The following is a 22,985-nucleotide window of genomic DNA, read 5'->3' on the forward strand; positions in this document are numbered from 1 at the left end:
TGTACCTCTTGAGCAGTAAAAAGAAACTAGGTTGGTAGGCCCATGTATAATATAGGGTCGCAACCCTTGGAAACCATCTGACAGCGGGTGGGTGACGTCATCCGCCCCGAGCACACGTGGATGACGTGTGATGCATCTGCCCTACTTTGCGGATCGACCCAGCCAGAGATGTCATTGTCTTCGGTCATGCGATGACACTTCTTGGCTTGTACTACTTACGCGGCCTTTACTTCCACTATCTATGGTTATCTAAATTTGGGGGTGGATCCTGGAAGGCTCGGGAATCTGACGCACGCAATGCATGAGAGCGTTGTCTTCTCGATCAGATGTCTCCGTATGGGTTTAGTGTGATCCAAAACTCTGTCTGCCATTGCATGAGTATATAAACTATCTTGATGGTGTGTTAATATAGATAAGATATTAGGAATAGGTTTCCTGTGTGCAAGCTGCACCTTGTGGTTAGACACGACGCAGCCAACAAAATTAAAACACAGTCTAGTGAGGTATATCTCGTGCAGAATATTTACATCTAGAACCCTATTCCAAAGTGACAAGCAAAGCCTGGGGTATATCACTAGATGTGGCACGTAACGGTCATGTTGATAAATGATATGGCCGCGTTGACCCTTGCTCCGGCTGATGGCTCTATGGAATCTTTCTCCGAAGAAGTATAGTAAGCCCACAACCGGAGGAGAGTATGCACCCTGACTATGATTGGAATGTTTTGCCATATGATCAAGTCAATGCGATATTGCATGTTCTACGATGGTGTGGACATATTGACAGACGTGACTACAAAGCCTTTACATTATCCCTCAGGTGTACTATAATGCGAGCTTCATCGGTAAGATTCAATATATGCCGCATTCAGAATTGACGAAGGGGGATGAGTTCGTCAATGTTGTTCATATCACCTTAAGCTTCTGGGTATTGGTTCGCATTGACTACTAACTCGCCAAGAAGAGTTATTATATTGACGTGACGCCTACTGCGGCTCCAGAATAAGCTAAAAAGACCAGACCCTTCACTATACCCCATGCTCTAAACCTCTGCTGGGGTAGGTCTTCCATCGCGTTGCCGAACATATTCCGAGATAAACACTAGAAATCACGGGTGTGATAAGAGACGCGACCCAAGCTTTGCATTTCAATTTCTTATCTTTGACCAAGGCGGTGATATGATTATCCGAACAGTTCAAATTTCAACCCCAAACCCTCGTCTATAAGCAGGACCTCCAGCGGTAGAAGGATAGAAAAGCATGGACGTGAGTAAGATTGAATTAATGCTCCTTCTTTTGACAACAATATTTTGTCAACAACAATGGGTTTTTTTAACTAAATAGCCCCATTGAAGTCTATCCGCGGCCTCCGAATATTTTTCTCGAAGTTGGTGCAAATGTGGGCCAGATACACTCTCGGAACTAACCCTATACCTACACAAGCATTCTTTTACGTTTCGTTTCCTCTATCCCGAATCCCCAAAGCGCGCCATGTTACTCTACAATCCAGCACAGACAAGTCGTGCTCTACTCTACGCTGAGAATATGCGCTACATCTTACAAATATGCCAAATGCAGTGGGGGGCATCAATATATCGTAGTAACTAAGTAACGTCATTACCGTGGAAATTGTCGAGCTGAGCACCGATAAAGGACCCCATGAAAGATATCATTGGCCTGTTATCGCGATTTTTGCAGACCAATCCCCGCTATTGGTGCTGATCTTTCCTGATAAGGGCATTTTGATATGATAGTCTATCGCTCTCGGCACTGATCGGCGGTTGCCGATGGATACAAGGCAAGGAGAGAAAAAAAGTAAAAAAAAAAAAAAAAAGATTGGGAAAGGGTACCTAGACGCACAGAGAACGTGCGATATAAAAGGCCTGCCCCGCGCAATTGATACGGCCCCAGCAAATAATCTGCAAGCCATTCGCACCATGCAGCTTCTCAACACCATCACCACTGGCTTGCTCCTTAGTAGCAGCTGCCTGGCAGCTGCCAACCCTGCCAAATGGCAACGCTCCGTGCCTCAAGCCCCCAAGAAGGCCGCCCCTAAGGTGTTCATCGTGTCCATGGTACGACCCCTTGCGTGAGGTAATTGGAGATGGACAATCCTAACATCTTACCAGTTTGAACCCGAAGCCGCTGCCTGGTGGGGAATCCCCGAATTCGACCTCCTGGCTCACAACATCACAATTCCCGGTGCCTCACCCGTCTTCCCCGATGTCCACTGTACTGCCGACTACAGCGTCTGTCAACTCATCACCGGAGAGGGAGAGATCAACGCCGCCATCACAGTCTCATCCATTGCCCTCCACCCTTTCTTTGACCTCACCCACACCTACTTCCTCGTTGCCGGTATCGCCGGTGTCAACCCCAAGGTAGCCACCATTGGCAGTGCCACCTTCGCCAGATATGCAATCCAGGTTGCCCTGCAGTACGAGATCGATCTCCGCGAACTGCCCGACAACTTCACCACCAGCTACTTCCCCCAGGGTGCCTACGCCCCCGACCAATACCCCACCAGCATCTATGGCACCGAAGTCTTCGAGGTGAATGCCGATCTGCGCGATCTGGCCGCCTCCTTCGCCAAGAAGGCCAACCTCTCCGACTCCGACTCCGCGAAGGAATACCGCAGCAAGTACACCGCCGAGGGCTACGAAGCCGCCACCAAGGCGCCCTCCGTCCTCAAATGCGACGTCGCCACCACGGACGTCTACTACAGCGGCAAGCTGCTCAGCGAGGCCTTCGACAACACCACCGAGGTCTGGACCAACGGCACCGGCAAGTACTGCACCAGCGCCCAGGAGGACAACGCAACCCTGCAGGCCCTGCTGCGCACTTCCGCCCGCAACCTCACCGATTTCTCCCGTATCATCGTCATGCGCACCGGTTCCAACTTCGACCAGCCTCACCCCGACGAGTCTGCCCTCCAGCACCTCCGCTACGTCGATGCCGGTGGCTTCGAGCCCTCCATTAAGAACCTGTACAACGCCGGTATCGAGGTCGTCAACGGTATCCTGAACGGCTGGAACACGACCTTCAAGGCCGGTGTCAAGCCCTCCAACTACATTGGCGACATCTTCGGTACCCTCGGCGGCACCCCGGATTTCGGACCCGGCCGTAAGCAGGCGCTCGCAGATGCCGGTGCAATCACTAAGAGAGGACTCGTCCGTCGCGGCCTGATGCTGGTTTAAGCCTTCATCGCAAGATCGGACAATTCGTCAAATCTGTACGATATGAATTTACGTTAGCATAATATCTAACTTTTTTTTTTTTTTTAATCTCCGCGAGGCAATTATCCTTAAGATAGCTCCTCGCTTACTTTACCTATCAACGTCGATGAATGCATGAATGTATAATAACCATGGAGAACTCCCATAAAAAGAATAAATTGAATAAGTTGCACAAATGCCAATACAGTACTCACAAGACTAAATTCCTCAGGGAAGTGGACCCCGACATAACATGAAAAATCACGCCAAGGGTCTCGTTCATCATCCACAATCGAACAGAACCCTGACCCAAGTTCCAACACCAAGGGGATCAGACCACAGTTCACACATCCATGGGAAGCAAGAACACCTTCCCCACTATAACCCGCGTTCCTTATACGTGGTGTACGTATATCAATCAGTGTTGATTAAAGTATGCAATGCAATGAACCTCGGCAGTCTCGGGTAATTCTTTTGAATATTCATCATGGGGGCTCATGGAATACCATTACGGGTACACACGGAGTACCGTCCGCTTTAATCTCCGGAAAGGTTTTCTTATGTGCATTGCCACGAAACCAAGAGATGCAATTAATGTAACCTGTCTTAAGTACTCCGTACGTCAAATATCACTTATAAATTAAATATCTGACCTGTCATCCAAAAATAGTTTTTCTCTTTTAATTAACACGCGGTAGATTGTTGGTTGGGGGAGCGAAGTCAATTTTGACTGCCGAGTCAATAGACTCTTCACACTACTCTCTAGTCTACTCTTAGGTTTAGGTTTGATCCCAAGGGAAGATGTGAATTTGCGGTGAAGAATAGGATTCTAGATGCATTAGCTACATTCTCTGCAGAAAGGAAAAGGGGGCTGGAAAAAAAAAAAAAAAAAAGAAAGAAAAGAAAGAAAGAAAAGGAGATCTACAAGACGATCACGCGATATTCAGGAGTCTAGAAGAAAGCAGCACGATCACCCGATTTTCTTCGTCTTCTGTAGCGTGCCCGAGGTAGTCGGTATTCGGTACGTACCGTACCTTTGACTTCTATCTACAGAAAAGAGTAAGGCATAGAAAAGGCCCTAGTTTAGTTCCAGGGTCTGTTCGGCGAAGATGGGTCTGCTTTGGGAAGCTGGTTCTCCTTATCACTGGACGGTGTACGGCGTACCTAAAGTACTGTCCCATGGCAGCGGCAGAGAAGTGCAGATCACTACGCTACAGGACACCGGGAAGGGACTGTATCCATGGAACCAGTTTACCCTATGACCCAGTTGAAGTTGCTAACAGGAAGGAAATATATCCCGATGAATGTAACGTAGGATCTATATCGGCAAATGTCAGAGGCGAGAGGTTTTTTGCAATAAAAACAAAGAATAAAAAAAGAAAATAAAAAAGAAAAGAACACTAAGAAAGAAGTCCCAATGGTCTGGTTCCTGTTTTGTTGCCAAGCAGGACCTAAAGATTTAGAATTCATTAGTCCCACAAGAAAGATACATAACTTGGCACTTGGCGGTGGCCGTTTGCTATTTTAAAAAGGGTTTAATGAAGGTCTGACTTTTCCGCGGGCTTTGACGGCGGACTTTGCCCTAAGCGAGTGTTGGTTCCACATGGGTGGCGGTTTCTAGAGGGATTCTAGGGGGATTATTTCTGCACTGATCCTTGCCACGGGGAGGGTTTGTGATTTGTTTAAAAAGTGAGTTCTTTTTTTCCAATGTTAGATATGTCATGTCTTGATAAGTGCGGTACTCCGTAGTACATGTCAGGCTAGAATTTTTAATTGGACGTGATACAGAGACCTAGACATGAAGAACCATGGTTCACTGTTTTACTTTCTAAACATAAAAACATCTGGCGTAGGGTTGTTCGGATTGAACCGGAAACGCAGCATAAAACTGGAAATCGCTTGGAATATTTTTTTGGCATTAGCTCGTTCATATAGAGTGGGACTCCGGATAAGGAGCTTCTTCCCCCTCCCCGTATTATAATAAATACATGAATAGATAGGTAATGAACAAAGGAAATCTAAAAATGTACGGAGAAGGCAAGAACACAACTCCCAGGTAATTTCGGCTGAGACCGAATTCCCCGCCCAAAGTCAATGGTCGTGTGGATCCATTTCAACCAGCGGCACGAAACTGTGTCTCTGGGGCCTCTTATTCGCCCCGTAGTCGACCGAGTAGGAAACCGTCTTGTTAATATGGCTTTTGCTGAGCGCTTGGGCGGAGCCGAATGTGGGCGGTTTGCTGGGCGTGTTCCTCTGTTCGTAGTAGGACTGGTCACTGGAATTGCCGAGCACTTTGGGGAAAATATGCACAAGCATCGCTCGGAATGTTGGGAGACAGGCGCACATAACAGCGATGTGGACTTCGATGACCGACCAGTGCACGATCGGTTGAAGTTGGACTGAAGTCATACAGTTAGTTCTAGTCCCGCTGAATAGATCCTATGCTTTCGAAAGGCGTCGGAGTTGAGTAATTAATAGTACGTACCAGTAGGGTTGGTATTCCAGCGGTTGAACCAGAAGACAATCACTCGGGCAATTGCAACACCGGTCAGACTGTCCGTCATTGTTATCAGTACGCGTATTAGAGGCACAGAGGACGGATATGACTTACACAAGACCCATTGCGAACATAACGCTGACACCGGCCTTTTTGCGCGCAGACAAGTTCAGCTTAAAAACCTCGTAGACTGGCATGAGCACCATGACCGTATCCACCCCGATATTGACGTAGGCGTTGACGAATGTAACCGCGATGAAGTTGACACACGTCCCTTGCTCGCCAGTCGCCCATTGATCCCAGGACAGGTGAACCGGGATACACCGCAAGGAATCAGTAAACACCCAGGTGATTCCGATCGCAGCATTCAATCCGATGATCGTGTACGCTCCATAGCGGAACAGTTTCGACTGGAAGATTCTCAATAAGAACAGACACACGGAGATTTTCGCCAGCGAAATCTGCGTCTTATATAATATAACAAAGGCAAAGAAGTACTACCAAAAATCAGTCAGGTGGCCGGGTTGCGGTGCAAGCAAGTAAAAACCAACCTTGAGCACTATTGTGATGTTGTCCAGTGGAGTTATGTCCCACATGTTCTGCCCAAAGCCATAATGGATCACTAGGGTTGAAAGTTAGCCTGGAGCAATCCGTGATTCACAGGTTTTAAGCTTACTCGTTGCATTGACGCCGAATATGGCTACCGCCAGGCCCTAAAATATGTCTTAGCGAAAGTCCTAACCTGCATGGGAGCGATGATAAGCCTCACATATGCCACGATAATCGTGTAATCGTCTGGACCCCAGCCACCACCAAGGCCCATGAATTTAGCAGCAATTCTGTTGGCGAAAAGAAGCGTAGAAAAAATGAGAGGAACGAGTGTGGCTGAATCCAGTTCCGGACGTCCCTTATGGGGAGCTATGCCGCATTGGCGATTACTGAGTCGGGTGGTGACTGCAAGACAGTTAGGCATCGACAGAGTTTGCGATATAACTCTAGATACATACGGAGGGTCTGTTTTGGAGTACAGCTTGTTGAAACACAATCGGTCATGTTACTCTGAAATGTAGCGTCGCCGCAAAGGCATGTTGTATCGGTAGATGCGCATGACGTCGAATTATCGGCGATTAACTGGCTCTGGCAGGTTACCTATGAGGGGGTCAGCAGGAGTACTTCAGGATTCTACAATCCCGCACCATACCGCGCACTCAGGTAATGTATCTTCTGATTCTGAACTTGCAGCCGCAGCCCCAGCTGCCAGCGTTACTGAGGCCAGAAGCAGTATCCGACGCAAATTCATTCTGAAGTGATATTATTCCCCAGGAACAGTAGGGGCGGGGGCCAAGCAGAGTGGGATCAAGTTCATTCTTTACAGAACGCCCCGTGGAGGGGAACCGCTGTCTAATATGGAGTCGAAAATGAAAGTCCCAGTTGGAAAGCTTTGATGCAGTGGTCCACTCGGCATGTGCAATGATCCTCAGCAAAAATTACCCTAACTGATCCTCCGACCCGTTCACAAGAGCCCAAGATGGCTAGGTGGGCAGATCGTCATCTAGCGTCCAAGCCAGACAGGAGACCTTCCGAGGGCCTTTCAACATTTCATCCAGTCGGGGACTCTTGGTATTTCGGGGTACGGTCCGGTATTGGACCGCAACGGTAGTCCAAATCAGATCCTTCCATGATTCGCGAATGTTAAGGTCGACGGGGATCGAGTCCAATTTCCCGAAACACTAGATCGGCAGTCGACATGTACGGTTTTGACATCTAGTGCGACTGCCGGCCCAAGAGTTTAGGTGGGTCGGTCAAACTCGTATCGTACCTACAAGGCCTTTGTCGACCTGCACGGGGATCTGGCGGTAACCCTAAATAAAGTTGTTTGTTAGACGTCTTTTCGTGGCGGTGGCTTCTACCTGAAACTGACTGCGCAAAAAACAAAAATGCCTTTTCGAGCAAAGCATGCGATGATACCGGAATGCAGTCCATCTCTGGGCATCTCCGAACCGGTACTTTCGCCTCCACAGGCTCAACCGCCGCTCCCCCCTTACTGAGCATACCCACTTGGTTCCCCTTCAGCGTCGCTCCACCCAAAACTTGCTCCTACGACAGAATTAGCAGTACTACCATTTCGACTCGGTCCGCCATCCATAGACCATTTGCCGTGTAAAGGGGACGATCGCTAGATTACGGTACTTAGTGCTGCTATAAACTTCCCTTGGCCCCTTGGCCCCTTGGCCCCGTCAGTAAGAATACGTGAAGAGTTAAGTAGAATAATCTTGCATGCAGTTATTGGAATTCATGCCGGCCTAGCAATAGACTACTGGTTATTTGTTTTTCTTTTTTTGGGCCCGAGCGACCATATGTCCGAATTCGACTTGTCATACCCCTGAAGCCCTGGTGCTTCTCTCGTCCCTGCAGTTATTCCATGCAGGGGCCATTGCCATGACATCTAATTGTCATTTCGCGAAGCATACCCGGAAGCCTAGTAAACTCCATTCTAGCATCTGTCAGTGATCCGACCGCAGGCCATGATAGGGTACTGCCAACCTTGATGCGCTCCGCTTGGAAAAAAGTAGACAGTGGGCCCAACATAGCTTTACGTTTATCCATCGCCTAACTGGCTAGTTTAATTATGTGCAATTTGCTATGCTGGTTGCTCTATCTCGATTTCTCCACACCTCAACGTGTTTCCCTGGTTCCCAGCCTCTGCAAAAGGAAAAACTCTGCAAGGACTACGTAACCGAATGTAACCCTGCTAATACCCTTATTTTGTTAAGCTTCTGATGACATGCAACTCTATTTTCTTGACAAGGATAAAATTAGAAGATGCATAATGGTTGCTAGATATCAAAGTGCTAGTTCCGACCAACATGTAATGTACGCGGTGGCTTTCGGAGACGGTTGGAGTTTCATAATAGCGAACCCAATCTCGTGTCTCCCTGTGCGATTAAGGACAAAATGAGCAGACATCGCCTCGATTAGCGCGTCATGGAGGGCCAGCCACTGCTGCATCTCAACTAATACGGAATACCCATCCCTATTTCCACAAATAGAGGCAGGTAGAGGGGATAGTCATAGACGCCAAATCGCCAAGATCAATAATAGGGGGGCGCCACGTTCTACACGCTCCGTATATAGAATAAGCATGGGAAACGTTTTTGCTCCGGAATAACCCCAGGAATCATATCCATGGCTCGCATATGGCCGTGCTGCATACCATATGTATCATCAGACCCATATATATGCCAGTGATCGATCTCTCTAGGTAAGCCTCAATGCCACGCGACACCGTTACGCATCCGCACGGATCAAACATGAGACTTGGCCAAATGCGTGTCAATATGGAGCATCGAGTATCGAGCATGAGTATGGAAGAGATTGGAGGACCTCTATGCTAGACATTGGCTGTGTCAAAGCTCAATCCTAAAGGAGTTGGCAGGAGGATTTGGGGCAGCAGCCGTTTCATGTTTTACACTAAACCTCATCCGGTCAGACCATTCCTGACTCACGTGATATGGCGTTTTACGTAACCATATAATCCGGACTATAGATAGTCCGCAATTACCATTAGGGTCTATACGGTCCGCCGGAGTTCTCCATCGCTCCAGCTGAAAAACCGGTTTCCTACAGAGGCGGTGAGGATTTGGCATCTTCGCAACAAACAGAGCAAAGATATTGAACATTCGAATGATTTTCTATTTCATCAATGAAAACATCTCCATAAGAGTTCTACTTACCAATTTATTGATAGCTGGATATACTGCTCTGCTGTAGCACATGGAAACATAAAATATCGAAGCCATATTTGGCCATTTGCAGTTTCGAGTATCACGACGAAGTCATATATCGGTATAGTATCAAATATATATCATTGAACATTACTATCCACCGACCGTCCCTCTTTACTAAATATCTTTTTTTCTCTCCACAGCTGTGTATAATACTTCAATCACATTGCAAACCAGTCTAATAGAATATGACAAGAGTACTGCGACCGAAGCACAACCATATGCCATATAGTAGGTTGCACCAAGGATGAAAGTTAGGATACGTTAGCCCTCGACACCGACAATCCCGTCCTACTAGTATGATTATCCCCTTACAGAGCACTTTTGGGCAAAATTGTGAAGCGAAATGACGTTGCCATCTTGGAATAATACGTCGAGAAACCTTTGGAGGTACCGTGGCTAATTTGATGAGGATATAGTGACGACGCTGTTCGCATACTTCTAGAAAAATACCATATCAATGCAGATGATGGCTCGGTCTGACTACCTTGAGACTGTACCTTTCCTGCTGGATAGCGAATCTCCACTCAGGACTGTTCAATTCGGCCATCCTGGTGGTGAAACAGCATTGGTGTCTGCAGCACAGTCCCTTGCATACTTGAGCCTGGATGAAAAATAACACGGACATGACCATCACGACTGGATCGGTAATCGTAATTAAAGGTCTTTAGCCAAATATTCATTGCAACGAGCCCTATATTGCCCTGAGTCCGTTCAAGACTATGGCTGCTCCAAACCTGGTCACAATTAGGCGCGTGAAAGCTGATTACTGCCAAAGGTAGGAAGATATTTCAGCGCTCTTACATAAGGAACAATATCTCCCGGCAGACTATCAAGACTGATACTGAGCTAAGTACTTCCTTCAGCTGTAATCTGGTCATTGAAGCCTGGTTTCCATCAGCTTTACTCAGTAATAGCCTTAGCTCTTTGTTAATATTTGTGTTAGCTCTAGCCCTAGCTTCTGAATTCCTCAAATAAGTCCAAAGGGAAATAGTCCGCCAGGACTTGATATCCCGCTACATTCGGGTGTAGGTAATCGCCCGAATCGTACTTATCCGCAAGTTGTGCCGGTACCTCAGGATCCCTAAGCACCTCATCAAAATCCAGAACAGCATCAAACACACCACTTGTCCTTATCCAATCGTTAATTCTCTGACGCGTGTCCTCCCTGATAGGATTCGAGTAGGGCTGTACATCAGAAGCATTACCCGGCGCTCCAAAGGGAGTTATGGTCGCCCCGAACACAGGAATCCTAGATGCGTGGAGACGAGTCACAATCTGCTGATACGCGACAATAAGTCTATCGCCAATCTTCTTCTGGACCTCTGGATCGGCATCAGCGACTCCAATATCATTGACGCCTTCAAAGACAATGGCGTATCGGACGCCGGACTGAGCTAGGGCGTCGCGGTCAATGCGACTGATCACGTTTGGACCGAGCCCATCTGCAAGGATTCTGTTTCCTCCTGCTGCTTGGTTTAGAAGAGCGATTGATTTGGTTGTCGGGGTTTGTTGCATGCGGGTTAGGAGAAGGTCGGGCCAACTGGATTCATTAGCCTTGCTTGGGTCGTTATACTAAGTCTGTTGCTCACCGGTTATTCTTGTTGGTGTCGCTTCCTCGTCCGTCCGTGATACTGTCGCCGATGATTGCACAGCTGTGACTCGTGGATGGGAGGAGAGCTTCAATGGCGCTGATAAAATACCTAACAGGCTGTCAGTCCCATATGCAACGGGGTAGTGCAAGCACGGCTACTAACCAATGATCGACACTCTCCACTGAAGGATCTGTTAGGTTCTGCTTTCCGACCCAATCACCCAAGGTCATCCATGATGTTGTTCTACTTCCTGGATGGGAGGTGATAGCACCTCCACTCTGACCCTGTTGCAAATAGATGTCGATAGTGAGCGCATCTTGCACTTTTACTGGGAGTGCAATTGGGTCTGAAACGACTAGTCCTCCATTCGGGATGATTGTGTCCACGACACCACTGAAGAGAACATCCTTCGTGGTATTGCGCTGGATCGCACTCGTTCCGAGCTTCTGGTCTACGGGTAGACTGATGGCAACCTTGGTAATTGAAAGATCTTCAAGGCCGAATGCGTTGGACAAGCGTAAGCGAATCTCATGACCTGGTTGTGTGACACGAATGGTCTGGCGGATGGTAGTGTTTTGAAAGATGGATGTTGAGGAGTTCTAACAGCATTAGAGACTGAATGTAGGGTCTCCGAGAGTGCTTCATACATATGGAGGTTGAGGTAGATTGGCTGGCTCAGTCAACTGAGGCATGGCTGTCCATATGCTAACCCAGTGGGTGTCCGAATTGAGGAAGCCTGCATTGTTGCGTCGGTCTATCGATGAATCAAGAGGATAGGACCAGGCTATGCGAAATAGGAGGAGAACAGAAAGAATGCGATGGAAAATATGTAGTAACATGATCGATGTTCGAACAGTGATATCTGCTACACAGTATGTGCTCGTCGTATACTCTACCGTCAAAGCTTGAGTAGCCTATATATACTTAGAAACTAGAAATCTTGGGGTAAATCTTCAAGCCTATTGTACACCGCGAAGCCGCTAAATCTCCATTCCCCCGGATTTCCAGAAGCTTGAACCGGCTAAACCGGGTAAATGGCGCCTCCTTTTGCATATATCATTCGAAGAACCAGTAAAAGCTGGTTAAAAAATCCGGTTTGGTCTCCTTACACGTCGCTACCGGTAAATCTGTGATCGACACGGTGATTGTTTCTCCGCAAATAATCGGCATGAACTTTTCCTGGGGTAGTAGTACCCTAATCGGGATGTAAATACAGCCCACACCTACAGATAGAATTGTTCACTTTTATAATGCATAGTAACTATATCATAGCACATTTACTAGATGGAGGATCCACTCCACAGGTATAAAAATAGTTTCTACAGAGCATGACTTTATGACTGCTTATGCTGGTCCACAGTTATCTCCGCAAACTCCGTGATGAAGCGGGGAACAATCAGAAGATAAATGCCTCCTCTTCTCCCAAGCCACCAAGTTTCATCTGTCGCACTGAGCGTTAGTCAATATAGACAAAAGCTATCATGTCTGTCTTCCAAGCCCAGAAAACCGCGCTCATAACCGGCGCGGCCTCCGGAATCGGTTTCGCGACCGCCAAGCTCTGCCGCAGTCGGGGTATGCACCTTGCGCTGCTCGATATCGATGCTGCCAACCTTCACAAAGCGAAAGATGAACTCGCTGCTGTTGATCCTTCTCTCAAGACCGAGTCGTACGAGATCGATGTTGGTGATAAGAAAAGGTGGTCTGAAGTTGCAAATTCCATCAAGTCGGCATTCAGTGGAGTGGATCTCGTCTTCTTGAATGCGGCAAGGCCACAGAGAGCGCAGGGTCAGTATGAAGGAAAATTGAAGCCATGGACAGATGTAGAGTCATGGAAGAAGGTCTGTACAACTGTGTTGTGTTTTGAAGCTCGGGGGCTGGGCTGATTGAAACAGACATTCGACACTAATGTCTTCGGACCGCTGAACGGCATCGAAGCCATTCTTCCATTGCTTCTGTCAACCGACACACCTAAATCCGTCGTTATCACAGGCTCCAAGCAAGGAATCACAAACCCCCCAGGAGGTGGTGTTCCAGCATACAATGCCTCCAAGGCCGCCATCAAGAGCCTTACGGAGCACCTTGCTCATGATCTTCGGTCGGATCCCGCGACTGCACATATATCTGCACATCTGTTTGTCCCTGGGTGGACCTGGACTGGATTGATGGGGAATGTTGGGCCTAGACCGGAGGAAAGTGTGAAGAAGATGGCTGGGGCGTGGTACCCTAGTCAAGCTGCAGAGGTACTGGCCGATGGAGTGGAGAAGGGATCGTTCTATATTATCTGCCCCGATGGGGAGACCGATTGGCCATTGGATCAGGCTAGAATGCAGTGGGCTAGCGATGATATTGTGGAAGGGCGACCGGCATTATCTCGCTGGGAGGCGAGTTGGAAGGAACGGGCGGAAGCAGGCATTCGTGCTGATGCTGAGCAACGGAGGAAGTAAGTTGGTACATTATGTTTTGAGCAACTTGGACGGATTATTAGTATGTACTGGGCGTAATACAATCAAACGTTGTTGGCGTTTCGGGATGTTGTAAAGAGTGTAAAGGCTTATTGGGCCATCGGGCTCCATTTAATCACTGGATCTACTTCCGCTTTTGGACACAAACCCTAAGACGCAAGTGAATGAGAGAGTCAATTATTCACCCATAGAACAATAAGAACGGACGCAACCCTCAAAATATCTCGTCACTAGAAAGTTAACAGGCATCGAATGGATTTATTACACGGCGTAAGACACTGCCGAGGGTAGTACCGTACTAGCAAGATTAAGTTGCCGACAGCATTCCAATTGATAAGATACCAAATCACGGCGGCGCCGAGACGTCGGCCAATGCAACCTATGTAACGTCGACGATCGCCGCATTCGTGCAGCAACGAGAGAGATGCGGAGGTTAGCGTGGGGGTGGCCTCCGTCTTTGGCCCTTTGGAGGTCAAGGCACAGGAGTTACAGTCGCTTATCATCGTCTTCTTCTGGTAAGGTTGCGACCCTGCTGCGCTTATCGCCCATGACGATGATACTCTGCCTTCCGACCTGCATGACAATGTGAGGAGAAGCTTTTTAAAACCTGCAGCGTTTGCGAGGGTCACAAAAACTTGAACAATCTGCACCCCTTACATCAGGTCGACTCTGTTGTTTGCCCGTTCTTCTCTTCCCTCCCTCTCCCATCTTCCTTTCCCACCGCTGGCGGCAGGATCATGGCGTCGAAGAGTGTTCCTTCATCTGACCTGGAGCGACATGATACGTTCAAGTCCGCTGGACGGAATCATTCACTAGATGATAACGGTACTAACAAGTTGGGTGCCTATGCATCTGCGCCAGGTGTAGTCGAAGATGTAGTCCGAGTGGTTGATCATAAGGCGGAGCGAGCTTTGTGCCGTCGATTTGATCTGCGATTGCTTCCAATACTGGCCGTTATGTGTAAGCCTCAACAAGAATTTTATGAAGTCCATACTGATGAATTAGATCTGTTCAATGCTTTGGATAAAGGGAATTTGGGAAATGCCGAAACCGATAATATGAGCGAAGGTATGGCCCAGTTCGAATATTCACTATCTTAAACTAATTGAATAGATCTCAACTTCAAACCCAACCAATACAACCTCCTCCTGTCCATATTCTTTGTCCCATATGTCATTTTTGCGCCACCGTTCGCGATGCTGGGCAAACGGTATAGCCCGGCCAGAGTGCTGCCCATCCTCATGTTTAGCTTTGGCTCTTTCACCCTCTTATCATCTGCGACCAAGAATTTTGGTGGGATGTTTACACTCCGGTGGTTCCTAGGAATGTCCGAGGCAGCATTTTTCCCGCTAGTGATCTACTACCTGACGACCTTTTACCGTCGCGGTGAGCTCGCCCGACGACTAGCCATCTTCTACGCGGCATCCAATATCGCCAATGCCTTCTCCGGCCTGATCGCATTCGGCGTATTCCAGATCAAACACTCCAGCATTCCCAACTGGCGCTATCTCTTCATCATTGAGGGCGGAGTAACTGTACTCTTCTCCATCTTCGCATTTTGGTACCTCCCCCGCAGCGCATCGGAAGCCAAGTTCCTCTCAGACGACGAGAAAGCCCTTGCCTTGCATCGCATCCAAGTCGATTCGAGCGCGGTAGTGAACGAAGAATTTCGCCTCCGCGAAGCCCTCGGCATCTTCAAGCATTTCAGTACTTACGTATTCCTCTGCATTGAAATCTGTCTCGGAGTCCCCATCCAAGGTGTCGCCCTATTCTTACCCCAGATTGTCCAGCGACTTGGCTATAGCACCGTCAAGACAAACCTATACACAGTCGCTCCAAACGTTACCGGTGCCGTCATGCTACTGATCCTGGCATTCTGCTCCGATGGAGCTCGTCTCCGCTCGCCGTTTATCGTCCTTGGCTTTCTACTCACATTCGCCGGTTTCATGATCTACGCGTCCATCAATGACGTGCAAGCTCAGATTCGCGTCGCGTATTTCGCAACATTCATGATGACCTGGGGGACTTCCGCCCCGTCTGTGTTGCTGAGTACATGGTACAACAACAACATCGCGCACGAAGGTCGCCGTGTGCTACTCACCAGTATCGGCGTGCCACTGGCCAATTTGATGGGTCTGGTAAGCAGTAACGTGTTCCGCAGTCAAGATAAGCCCAAGTACATGCCGGCATTGATCACGGTCGGGGCGTTCGGGGCTACCGGCGCCGCATTGGCAGGGTGCCTGGGGGCTTATATGTGGTTTGATAATAAGAGGCGCGACCGGAGGGATGGAGTGACGGTTAAGGCGCAGGATGTGCCCACCGAAAGGTTGAGGGATGGTCCGGCCAGTCCTGAGTTCCGGTGGTTTCTTTGATTGATCGCTTTATGGCAATGGAAATTGTTCTCTGATATTTTGCAGCGTTGGTGTCCATGGGTCATATCTTGCTGTTATTGAATTTGTATTTCCAGGCGCTGTCGCTGGGAACGATCGCTTGTTGTGTCCTTTTGAACGAGTCTTCACGAAGCATAAGATTTCTAGGAAAAATCATCTTGGACTGCTATCGAGGCAGGTTTCTCAGCACATATTGAGTATACAAAAGTGTAGACACGTGATGATCTCAGTTCCAGTCATCTGACCATTATTGTATGTGCAACTGGGCGAGGCTCTCAGAATGTAAACCAACTACACTAATCCAACCGCCGGTGCTTCGCAATAACCTTCGCAAATAATAATCCCGGCCAGCTTTAAGTTAAGGTTATCTTGTTGCTAAATATGCCTGTGTCGGACACCACACCTATTGAACTGCAGTTGCCCACCGATGGATCCCAGCTGATTGTACTAGTACAGAAACCTATATATCTATATACCAGTTATGCCAGGCTTGCGACGACTGTGATTGAGTTGGAGAGAATTTCTGATTAGTCAACGATCGTCAAGATGAAGAAACCCCTCACGATATCTCCAGCTTCCACTCCACTTCTCCGCATGTAACGTGGGGGAGACTCTCATCCCCGGATCTGCAGAATCTGGAGAATGTGGACTATTCATCCACCATCGACTCACCGAGTCGTATTATTTACTAATATTGCTTGTCTCGGGTCGACATTGGCACGATGGTCAGTGCGGAATGTTACCGTGGCACCGCTCGGTATGATACGAACTACGGTTTGCTTGAGAACCACGTCAAGATTATGTATCTCATTGCTTCTGGCAGGAGTGAGATTCGATGACATGTGAGGCAAGCCTCTTGATGTGACCTGTCGATTTTTAATTAAAGACTCCTTCCGAAAATGTTTATCCTCGGGTATCCACCGATTTCCATCTTCTATTCTGACCCGCGTCCTACTTCAATTGGTAAGTAACCCCTACGGAAAATCAGCTACTGTTTGCTCTAGGTCATCTGCCATACATAAGACTGGGTTGTGACCAGTCCTGTTAACTTTAACAGATTTAGGAACTTCTGTGTTGGGTTACCGGTGGAAGTGGGAGCACAGCAAGAGTGACAAATTTCTTACATGCATGAGTCTAGACGTATACTTGGCTTGTACGAGGACGAGGGCATGTGCTACCTTGACGTGATGCACATCGGCCAAATGGGTCAAAAAAGAAATTATATTTGTGGATATTCAACGTATCCAATGGACTAACAATATTAAACATGGTGATAATTCGCAGAATCACGCCCATACCAAGGTGTCCATCGACGTCCCATTGGATGCGATAGAAACCATTCCAGGCTGACTTACGGCCACATCCAGCAATGCTGGCCCTCGACAGCGTAACAACCAGTAGATAGCGTCTGGCAGTTCTTCCACCCGATCGCATCGTTGGCCTTGGCAGCCCATGCTCCTGGCCAAGCGATCGAAGTCGGGACTCATTCGGGAATCACAGCAAACTTTCATGCCGTACTCCCTCTGCAATTGAGACAGAATGACTTGCTGCCGATTGTTAAACACAATCACCTTGATCTGTACTTGATGTAGCAACGCGGTCATGAGCTCTTCCATCGTGGTGCAAAAGGAGGCATCGCCGTCCACGGCAATGACTTGTTGATTGGGGAGGGCTAGCTTGGCCCCAATGGCAGCCGGTACGCCAAATCCCATCGTGGTCAGGCTGCCAGAAGTGATCAGAGAATGTGGATGTGTACACCGGAAATGTTGGGACGTCCACATCTGATTCTGACCAACGCTGGTGGTCATGGTGATACTGCTCTTCATGGGAGTCGTTTGGCGGTTGAGCTCGGCCACAACCTGTTGGGGGGACGGGCGATGTTTTGCCCTTCTTACCGGCTCTTCCAAGGTATACAGCCTTTTCCAAAGCTGGATCTGGTCCAACCATTGAACTCGATCTTTCACGGGAAGTAAGAGGGATAGTAAAACGGGTAAGGTCTCTGATAGGTCGCCGAGAATGATCTCTGTAGGTTCGATGACTTTCCCAAGTTTACGTGCATCGATGTCGAAGTGTACAATGCCTCTCCCTCCGCCATCCCTATCGAGGGCTTTAGGCGCAAACCCATCTGCATTCCCCACTGCGCGTTCATCCAGTCTGGCTCCGATCACGATAAGTAAGTCGGCATTCTGGATCGCGCAATTGGCATACGGAGCGCCATGTGTACCGATCATATGCAAGGCCTCTTCGCGGGTTTCATCGAAGGAACCCAGACCGAGCAGTGTGGTCGCAACCGGGATCTGAGCTTTATTAGCTATCCTGGACAACAGCTTACACCCGCGTGGCGACGCGAGGACCCCGTTTCCTGCACAGATCACCGGATGCCTGGACTGGTTAATCATGTCGGCCACCTGGACAATTCTCTCATACAGATAGTGAGCGTCGGCTATTGGCGAGGCAACGCTGCAAGCTTTCCCATGCACATTCTCGATCATCAGCGACACGTTCGGTACCTCCTCCAGGGCTTGCGAGTCAAAGACCGCTTCCCCGATTCCAGAAGAGATGTCTAAGAGGGTCGGCCCTGGCTGTTTGCCGGTGGCATGAAGAAATACCGCATCAATCGCACTAGGCAAATCGCTGAGTCGCTGCACACGTGCACGCCATTTCATACATGCCCCGAGCCGTTCCATGGGGTTTCCCTGCTGGAGGGCGTTGTTTTCTTGAGCGGCAGGGACCTGGCCACAGATCACCACCATAGGTGTCCCATCCAGAAGGCCATCCAGCATTGGACTGATTACGTTGGAGCTACTGGGGTCGGTGCTCACAAAGACTACACCCGGTCTTCGAGTTGCCTTGGCGTAGCCCTCAGCCATGTGGCCGGCACCTCGTTCATGACGCGAGGGAATGAAGCGAATAACAGGAGAATTGTAAACATCCCGGAACAATGCGAGTGTCCCTGCCATTGGATGTGCAACTAAGGCACGAATTAGACGGGGAGCCCATATGTCCTAAACAGGTGGTCACTTACAGATGTGGTCCACACCGTGGCTGATGAGACGTCGGTGGAGGATCTCTCCGCCCGTAAATCCTAGAAGTCCCTCCATCTCATAAGGAATAATAGTTCATTACGTAGAATGAAATGGTGTACAGAGAATAGGACAGGACAGGGGGAAGTGCAAGGGTCACCCGGCCTGCTTATATGGTGGGACATGGGCAGGGCTGCCTGACTCCTCCGGCGCTTTATTGGGGAACTACTGTACAAAGACAGTGGTCTACGCCCTACAGTGGGCGGCATGCCCGAGAATAAAGAAGATATAAGACTAGAACCAAGGGGGCGGGCCTAAAAGACGGGCTCCACTTGGCGGAGATCAAGTAGTGAAGCTCATTCCCCAAACGGGTAACAGCCTCTCGGGCGGTATCTCAAGAGTCTTACCAAATCGGTTAACATGGCTTTGCCACCATGCAGACTTTCAGCTTGACACAGTATCTTAATGCTTCTTAGTAGTATAACCGGAAAAAATAGGGACGACTCTTCACCGCTATCCCTTGCTGGGTGCATTAACCTCGATTCCTATCAATTTCTTGGCCATGAGTGTTCTGATGCAGGTTTTGACGTGATACCGGACCAACTACTCGCCAGGTACTCGCGCATGGTGACCATGGCCTTGGAGCTGTTACTCACTCATTTAAATAGAGGAAGGCCATGATCGATGTTGAAGTATATATCACTTGACTCTGGGAAATCGATCGCGCAACGTGAACGCAAATTGGATACCTGCCTGTCCATCATGATCGCCCACTTTAAACCAACCCTGACCAAAAGCCTCCCCTCTCTGGCAATGCCAACCTTACACACGGCACTTGCCCCTCTTCTTCCCTCAAAACAGAATTCTTTTCTCTCGGTCCGCGTGGACGGTGTGTTCAATCAGGTGGCCTTCCGAGTGATTCCTGCGCCGCCCAGAGAACAGCAGCCGCTATTTGACTTGTCGAGGCGCCAGCAACTACAATCTGCCCATAATGTTCGGGGCCTTCTCTTTGGATTCTGGTCACCTGGGTGTAGCAATGGCTTCAGCATCGCGGGATTTCATTTACATTTCATCTCTGACGATCGCACCGCCGGAGGACACGTTACGGGGTTCGAGGCCTGGGACGTGAAGCTCTCTGCGGGAGTTTTGAAGGAGTACGGGGTTGAGTTGCCCCAAGAGGAGGACTTCCTTGAGGTCCCAATTCGCAATTATGAGGAGGATCAAAACCTTCGCTGAAGGACATTGAGGGGGTTTAGCTAAATGTCCTTTCGAAGTTGTGAAACACCAACTGACGTAAATTGGTATGTTACATCTCTACACGGCATTATTTTGGGATGTTGATTTGAATGTAGCTAACAGAGATCAACATAGCACTTTATATCTTCTAAACATGCGCGATATATTAGTTATTATTCATTGCCTTGGGAAGGGATCAACTAATACGACATCATTGCCCTTTGCCCTACTGAGATAAACAACCGCACATGATCGTGTCGAACGTGACAGACTCGACCAACCATAATCTCTCACGCGGCCGGCATGTCTTCTCCAAAATGCTATCCCATACGACGAATCACTCGCGATGGATCTCGGCATTCTGCGCAGTGGGGCAACCCACCCCACGGTGACGTTGGGACCATTATTAATCGTCTCCAAAGAATTTCTCCAAAGAGATTCTCCAAGCTTCTCTCCCCAAGATTGAAGTTGAAATTTCCCTTCAACTGCGAAATTTTTGCAGCCAATAAACCCCGCGATGGCATCCATCAAGCAGTGGACGACTCCCTTGAAGGGAGTGGATTCCCTAAAACTCACCGAAGCCCCCAAGCCCGCTCCAGGCAAGGGCGAAGTCCTCGTCGAGATCCATGCCGTGTCACTGAATTACCGCGACGTAGAGGGTACGGTTAGCGCATCCCTTGCCGGAGCTTCAAAACCAGAGCTAACACTATGACTCAGTAACTAATGGCGAGTACACCCATCACAAGTCCGTGGGACAAGAAGAGAGCATTGTGCCATGCTCCGACATGTGCGGCGTCATCACGCAGGTCGGCGACGACGTCCGCAGTTGGCAAGTCGGCGATCGCGTTCTCTCTACATTCCTCCCTGACCACCAGACCGGTCAAGTTACGGAAAAGGAACTGTCGCGGGGGATGGGTCTGCCCCTCGATGGGGTCTTGGCCGAGTACCGAGTATTCCCGGAACATGCGCTGGTCAAAGCGCCAAGCTACATGAGCGATGAGCAGGCCGCCACGCTTCCTATTGCGGTCGTGACGGCATGGATGTCTGTCAATGGCATGCGACCTATGGGACAGAACGGAGGACACGGAGAATATATCCTGCTGCAGGGAACCGGCGGTGTCGCCATTGCCGGGCTGCAAATCGGAAAGGCTTCCGGTGCCAAGGGTGCGTTTGCTGACCTGGCTGCTCTTACCCTTTTTGTTTTATTTGTGAAAATCCCTGGCTTAACATCAGCCCAGTAATTATCACCTCCTCCTCCGACTCCAAGCTCTCCCAAGCCAAGGAACTCGGCGCCGACTACACAATCAACTACCGCACCCATCCCAACTGGGAAGAAGAAGTGATGCGCCTCACCAACAACCACGGCGCCGACATCATCCTGGAGGTTGGTGGCGCCCAGACTCTGAAGAAGAGCTTTGACTCCATCGCCTTTGGTGGGTTGATTAACTGCATCGGGTATGTATCCGGCAAGATGGACGCGCCGGATGACCGAACGAACGTGAACCTGCTAGCGCTGCGGAGGAATGTCACGCTGAAGGGGATCATCAATGGACCTAAGGATCGATTCGAGGAAGCGGTGAGGTTCTATGAGAAACATCAGATTCAACCTGTCGTTAACAAGGTGTTTTCATTTGAGGAGGCCAACGAGGCATTTAAGTTTTTGGCTAGTGGGAGCCATTTTGGGAAGGTTGTTGTTAGGGTTAAGTAGATGAATATATGTAGAGGCATAGGGATGAACATGAATTAATAAAGTGATACAAATCGCGTCCAGCTTGAGGACCGCTTTGGCGAAACTTCCTAAGTAGATATAGTGGAGATAAGGAGATGCGTTCAGCAAAATAATTTCACTAATAAGGAACACTACGAACAAGAGGGGTTCTTTGTTGTTGTTGTTATTGTGTATCTGTGCTAAGTATCATTTGTTAATCCCACTCGACCAAAATGCCATTGACAAGGTCGCGCCTTGAACACTTTATTCCCCCAACATCATTCTTACTAGCACTTCTTCTAGTCTCGTCTCCTGAGGAGCTGGCCCCCTGCCTAAAATAACCTTCTATCAAACCTCCAACCGTTTGTTCCAAGTTGGCACCGCCTGTATATCGACTCGGCAACCCACTAGGCACCTACATTATTGCCTCCTATCTAACACTGGTCACTCACAGACATTCTCTATCACACCTCATAATTCCTCATCCTTCCACAGAATACCCACCTCAACTTCTAGCAAAAATGTCCCACAAGCCAGAGAATCACACAAAACAACAACTCCCCAGCCTCTTCCCAGCAAAAGAATCCCCAACCTCCCCATTTTACACAATGCTCCAATCTGCACCACCAGACTACCTCCTACAACGCGAACAGCCACACGAACACGAATATCCACCCTCATATCCAATCTACTACTTCTCCTACGGAACCCTAACTCACCCACCCCAACTAAAACATATCCTCGACCTACTAGAAGAACCAGACCTCCGCAAACCCGAATTAATCGGCTACGACATCGCCAAATGGGGCGGCGACTACCCCGCCTTGATCAATGGGAAACAGGACCAAGTTGTTTCGGGGTATGCGTACCTTGTAAAGTCCGAGGAGGAGGCGGAAAAACTGGCAGAGTATGAGACGAGGGCGTATAGAGTTGCTTCTTGTTGGATATTCTTTCGGGATGGTGCGGAGGAGCCGAAGGAAGTAGGCGGGAAGGTGTTTATGTATGCTGGTGATGCGCGGGCATTGTGGGAGGGGAGGTTTGATCGGGTGCTTTGGGAGAGGCAGATTGGGGGGGGG

General features: G+C 48.9%; 9 protein-coding genes across 9 annotated transcripts; 6 read left to right on the forward strand and 3 right to left on the reverse strand.

Annotated features, from left to right (window-relative positions):
- The first annotated feature begins 1,833 nt into the window (after positions 1–1,833).
- BDV27DRAFT_137065 (purine-nucleoside phosphorylase) lies at positions 1,834–3,219 on the forward strand. Its single transcript, XM_032068915.1, has 2 exons — positions 1,834–2,073; positions 2,128–3,219. The coding sequence occupies exons 1-2, from the start codon at positions 1,936–1,938 to the stop codon at positions 3,193–3,195; spliced, it is 1,206 nt and encodes a 401-aa protein (XP_031921898.1). The 5' UTR covers positions 1,834–1,935; the 3' UTR covers positions 3,196–3,219.
- A 1,946-nt stretch (positions 3,220–5,165) lies between these two features.
- On the reverse strand, positions 5,166–7,226 carry BDV27DRAFT_137068 (CFEM domain-containing protein). Its single transcript, XM_032068916.1, has 8 exons — positions 6,912–7,226; positions 6,718–6,859; positions 6,480–6,664; positions 6,387–6,423; positions 6,262–6,332; positions 5,825–6,207; positions 5,699–5,766; positions 5,166–5,612 (listed from the first exon to the last, which is right to left on the reverse strand). The coding sequence occupies exons 1-8, from the start codon at positions 7,008–7,010 to the stop codon at positions 5,305–5,307; spliced, it is 1,293 nt and encodes a 430-aa protein (XP_031921899.1). The 5' UTR covers positions 7,011–7,226; the 3' UTR covers positions 5,166–5,304.
- A 3,215-nt stretch (positions 7,227–10,441) lies between these two features.
- On the reverse strand, positions 10,442–11,782 carry BDV27DRAFT_169155 (SGNH/GDSL hydrolase family protein; the record flags this gene model as incomplete). The annotated part of the gene is made up of 4 exons (XM_032074963.1): positions 10,442–11,038; positions 11,088–11,198; positions 11,253–11,689; positions 11,738–11,782. The coding sequence occupies 4 exons, from the start codon at positions 11,780–11,782 to the stop codon at positions 10,450–10,452; spliced, it is 1,182 nt and encodes a 393-aa protein (XP_031921900.1). The 3' UTR covers positions 10,442–10,449.
- A 599-nt stretch (positions 11,783–12,381) lies between these two features.
- BDV27DRAFT_137069 (SDR family NAD(P)-dependent oxidoreductase) lies at positions 12,382–13,759 on the forward strand. The gene is made up of 2 exons (XM_032068917.1): positions 12,382–12,930; positions 12,985–13,759. Exons 1-2 carry the CDS (start codon positions 12,572–12,574, stop codon positions 13,532–13,534), a joined length of 909 nt encoding a protein of 302 aa, XP_031921901.1. The 5' UTR covers positions 12,382–12,571; the 3' UTR covers positions 13,535–13,759.
- A 192-nt stretch (positions 13,760–13,951) lies between these two features.
- On the forward strand, positions 13,952–16,128 carry BDV27DRAFT_63137 (putative MFS transporter). Its single transcript, XM_032077151.1, has 3 exons — positions 13,952–14,512; positions 14,558–14,620; positions 14,666–16,128. Exons 1-3 carry the CDS (start codon positions 14,290–14,292, stop codon positions 15,922–15,924), a joined length of 1,545 nt encoding a protein of 514 aa, XP_031921902.1. The 5' UTR covers positions 13,952–14,289; the 3' UTR covers positions 15,925–16,128.
- Positions 16,129–17,146: 1,018 nt separating this feature from the next.
- On the reverse strand, positions 17,147–19,155 carry BDV27DRAFT_63141 (thiamine pyrophosphate-binding protein). Its single transcript, XM_032077152.1, has 2 exons — positions 18,968–19,155; positions 17,147–18,913 (listed from the first exon to the last, which is right to left on the reverse strand). Exons 1-2 carry the CDS (start codon positions 19,041–19,043, stop codon positions 17,229–17,231), a joined length of 1,761 nt encoding a protein of 586 aa, XP_031921903.1. The 5' UTR covers positions 19,044–19,155; the 3' UTR covers positions 17,147–17,228.
- Positions 19,156–19,727: 572 nt separating this feature from the next.
- BDV27DRAFT_150123 (uncharacterized protein) lies at positions 19,728–20,201 on the forward strand (the record flags this gene model as incomplete). Its single annotated transcript, XM_032071176.1, has 1 exon — positions 19,728–20,201. The coding sequence occupies one exon, from the start codon at positions 19,728–19,730 to the stop codon at positions 20,199–20,201; it is 474 nt and encodes a 157-aa protein (XP_031921904.1).
- On the forward strand, positions 19,989–21,957 carry BDV27DRAFT_137076 (zinc-dependent alcohol dehydrogenase family protein). Its single transcript, XM_032068918.1, has 4 exons — positions 19,989–20,266; positions 20,337–20,860; positions 20,919–21,365; positions 21,440–21,957. The coding sequence occupies exons 2-4, from the start codon at positions 20,719–20,721 to the stop codon at positions 21,907–21,909; spliced, it is 1,059 nt and encodes a 352-aa protein (XP_031921905.1). The 5' UTR covers positions 19,989–20,266; positions 20,337–20,718; the 3' UTR covers positions 21,910–21,957.
- Positions 21,958–22,430: 473 nt separating this feature from the next.
- Positions 22,431–22,955, forward strand: BDV27DRAFT_163230 (gamma-glutamylcyclotransferase family protein; the record flags this gene model as incomplete). Its single annotated transcript, XM_032073518.1, has 1 exon — positions 22,431–22,955. A coding segment is annotated over one exon (525 nt), but the record flags the coding sequence as incomplete, so codon positions are not given.
- Between the last annotated feature and the right edge of the window lie 30 nt (positions 22,956–22,985).

The sequence above is a fragment of the Aspergillus caelatus genome (genome assembly GCF_009193585.1).
Source record: "Aspergillus caelatus strain CBS 763.97 unplaced genomic scaffold BDV27scaffold_304, whole genome shotgun sequence".
Classification (NCBI taxonomy): domain Eukaryota; kingdom Fungi; phylum Ascomycota; class Eurotiomycetes; order Eurotiales; family Aspergillaceae; genus Aspergillus; species Aspergillus caelatus.

Coding starts and splice junctions, on each gene's coding strand:
- BDV27DRAFT_137065 (XM_032068915.1), top strand. CDS start 1,936: ATGCAGCTTCTCAACACCATCACCACTGGCTTGCTCCTTAGTAGCAGC. Junction 2,074..2,127: donor AGGTGTTCATCGTGTCCATG/GTACGACCCCTT, acceptor ACATCTTACCAG/TTTGAACCCGAAGCCGCTGC.
- BDV27DRAFT_137068 (XM_032068916.1), bottom strand. CDS start 7,010: ATGAATTTGCGTCGGATACTGCTTCTGGCCTCAGTAACGCTGGCAGCT. Junction 6,208..6,261: donor ACATCACAATAGTGCTCAAG/GTTGGTTTTTAC, acceptor GATTTTTGGTAG/TACTTCTTTGCCTTTGTTAT. Junction 5,613..5,698: donor CTGGAATACCAACCCTACTG/GTACGTACTATT, acceptor GTATGACTTCAG/TCCAACTTCAACCGATCGTG.
- BDV27DRAFT_137069 (XM_032068917.1), top strand. CDS start 12,572: ATGTCTGTCTTCCAAGCCCAGAAAACCGCGCTCATAACCGGCGCGGCC. Junction 12,931..12,984: donor GTAGAGTCATGGAAGAAGGT/CTGTACAACTGT, acceptor ATTGAAACAGAC/ATTCGACACTAATGTCTTCG.
- BDV27DRAFT_63137 (XM_032077151.1), top strand. CDS start 14,290: ATGGCGTCGAAGAGTGTTCCTTCATCTGACCTGGAGCGACATGATACG. Junction 14,513..14,557: donor TCCAATACTGGCCGTTATGT/GTAAGCCTCAAC, acceptor CTGATGAATTAG/ATCTGTTCAATGCTTTGGAT. Junction 14,621..14,665: donor AACCGATAATATGAGCGAAG/GTATGGCCCAGT, acceptor CTAATTGAATAG/ATCTCAACTTCAAACCCAAC.
- BDV27DRAFT_63141 (XM_032077152.1), bottom strand. CDS start 19,043: ATGGAGGGACTTCTAGGATTTACGGGCGGAGAGATCCTCCACCGACGT. Junction 18,914..18,967: donor CCACGGTGTGGACCACATCT/GTAAGTGACCAC, acceptor TTCGTGCCTTAG/TTGCACATCCAATGGCAGGG.
- BDV27DRAFT_137076 (XM_032068918.1), top strand. CDS start 20,719: ATGGCATCCATCAAGCAGTGGACGACTCCCTTGAAGGGAGTGGATTCC. Junction 20,861..20,918: donor GAATTACCGCGACGTAGAGG/GTACGGTTAGCG, acceptor ACTATGACTCAG/TAACTAATGGCGAGTACACC. Junction 21,366..21,439: donor AAAGGCTTCCGGTGCCAAGG/GTGCGTTTGCTG, acceptor ACATCAGCCCAG/TAATTATCACCTCCTCCTCC.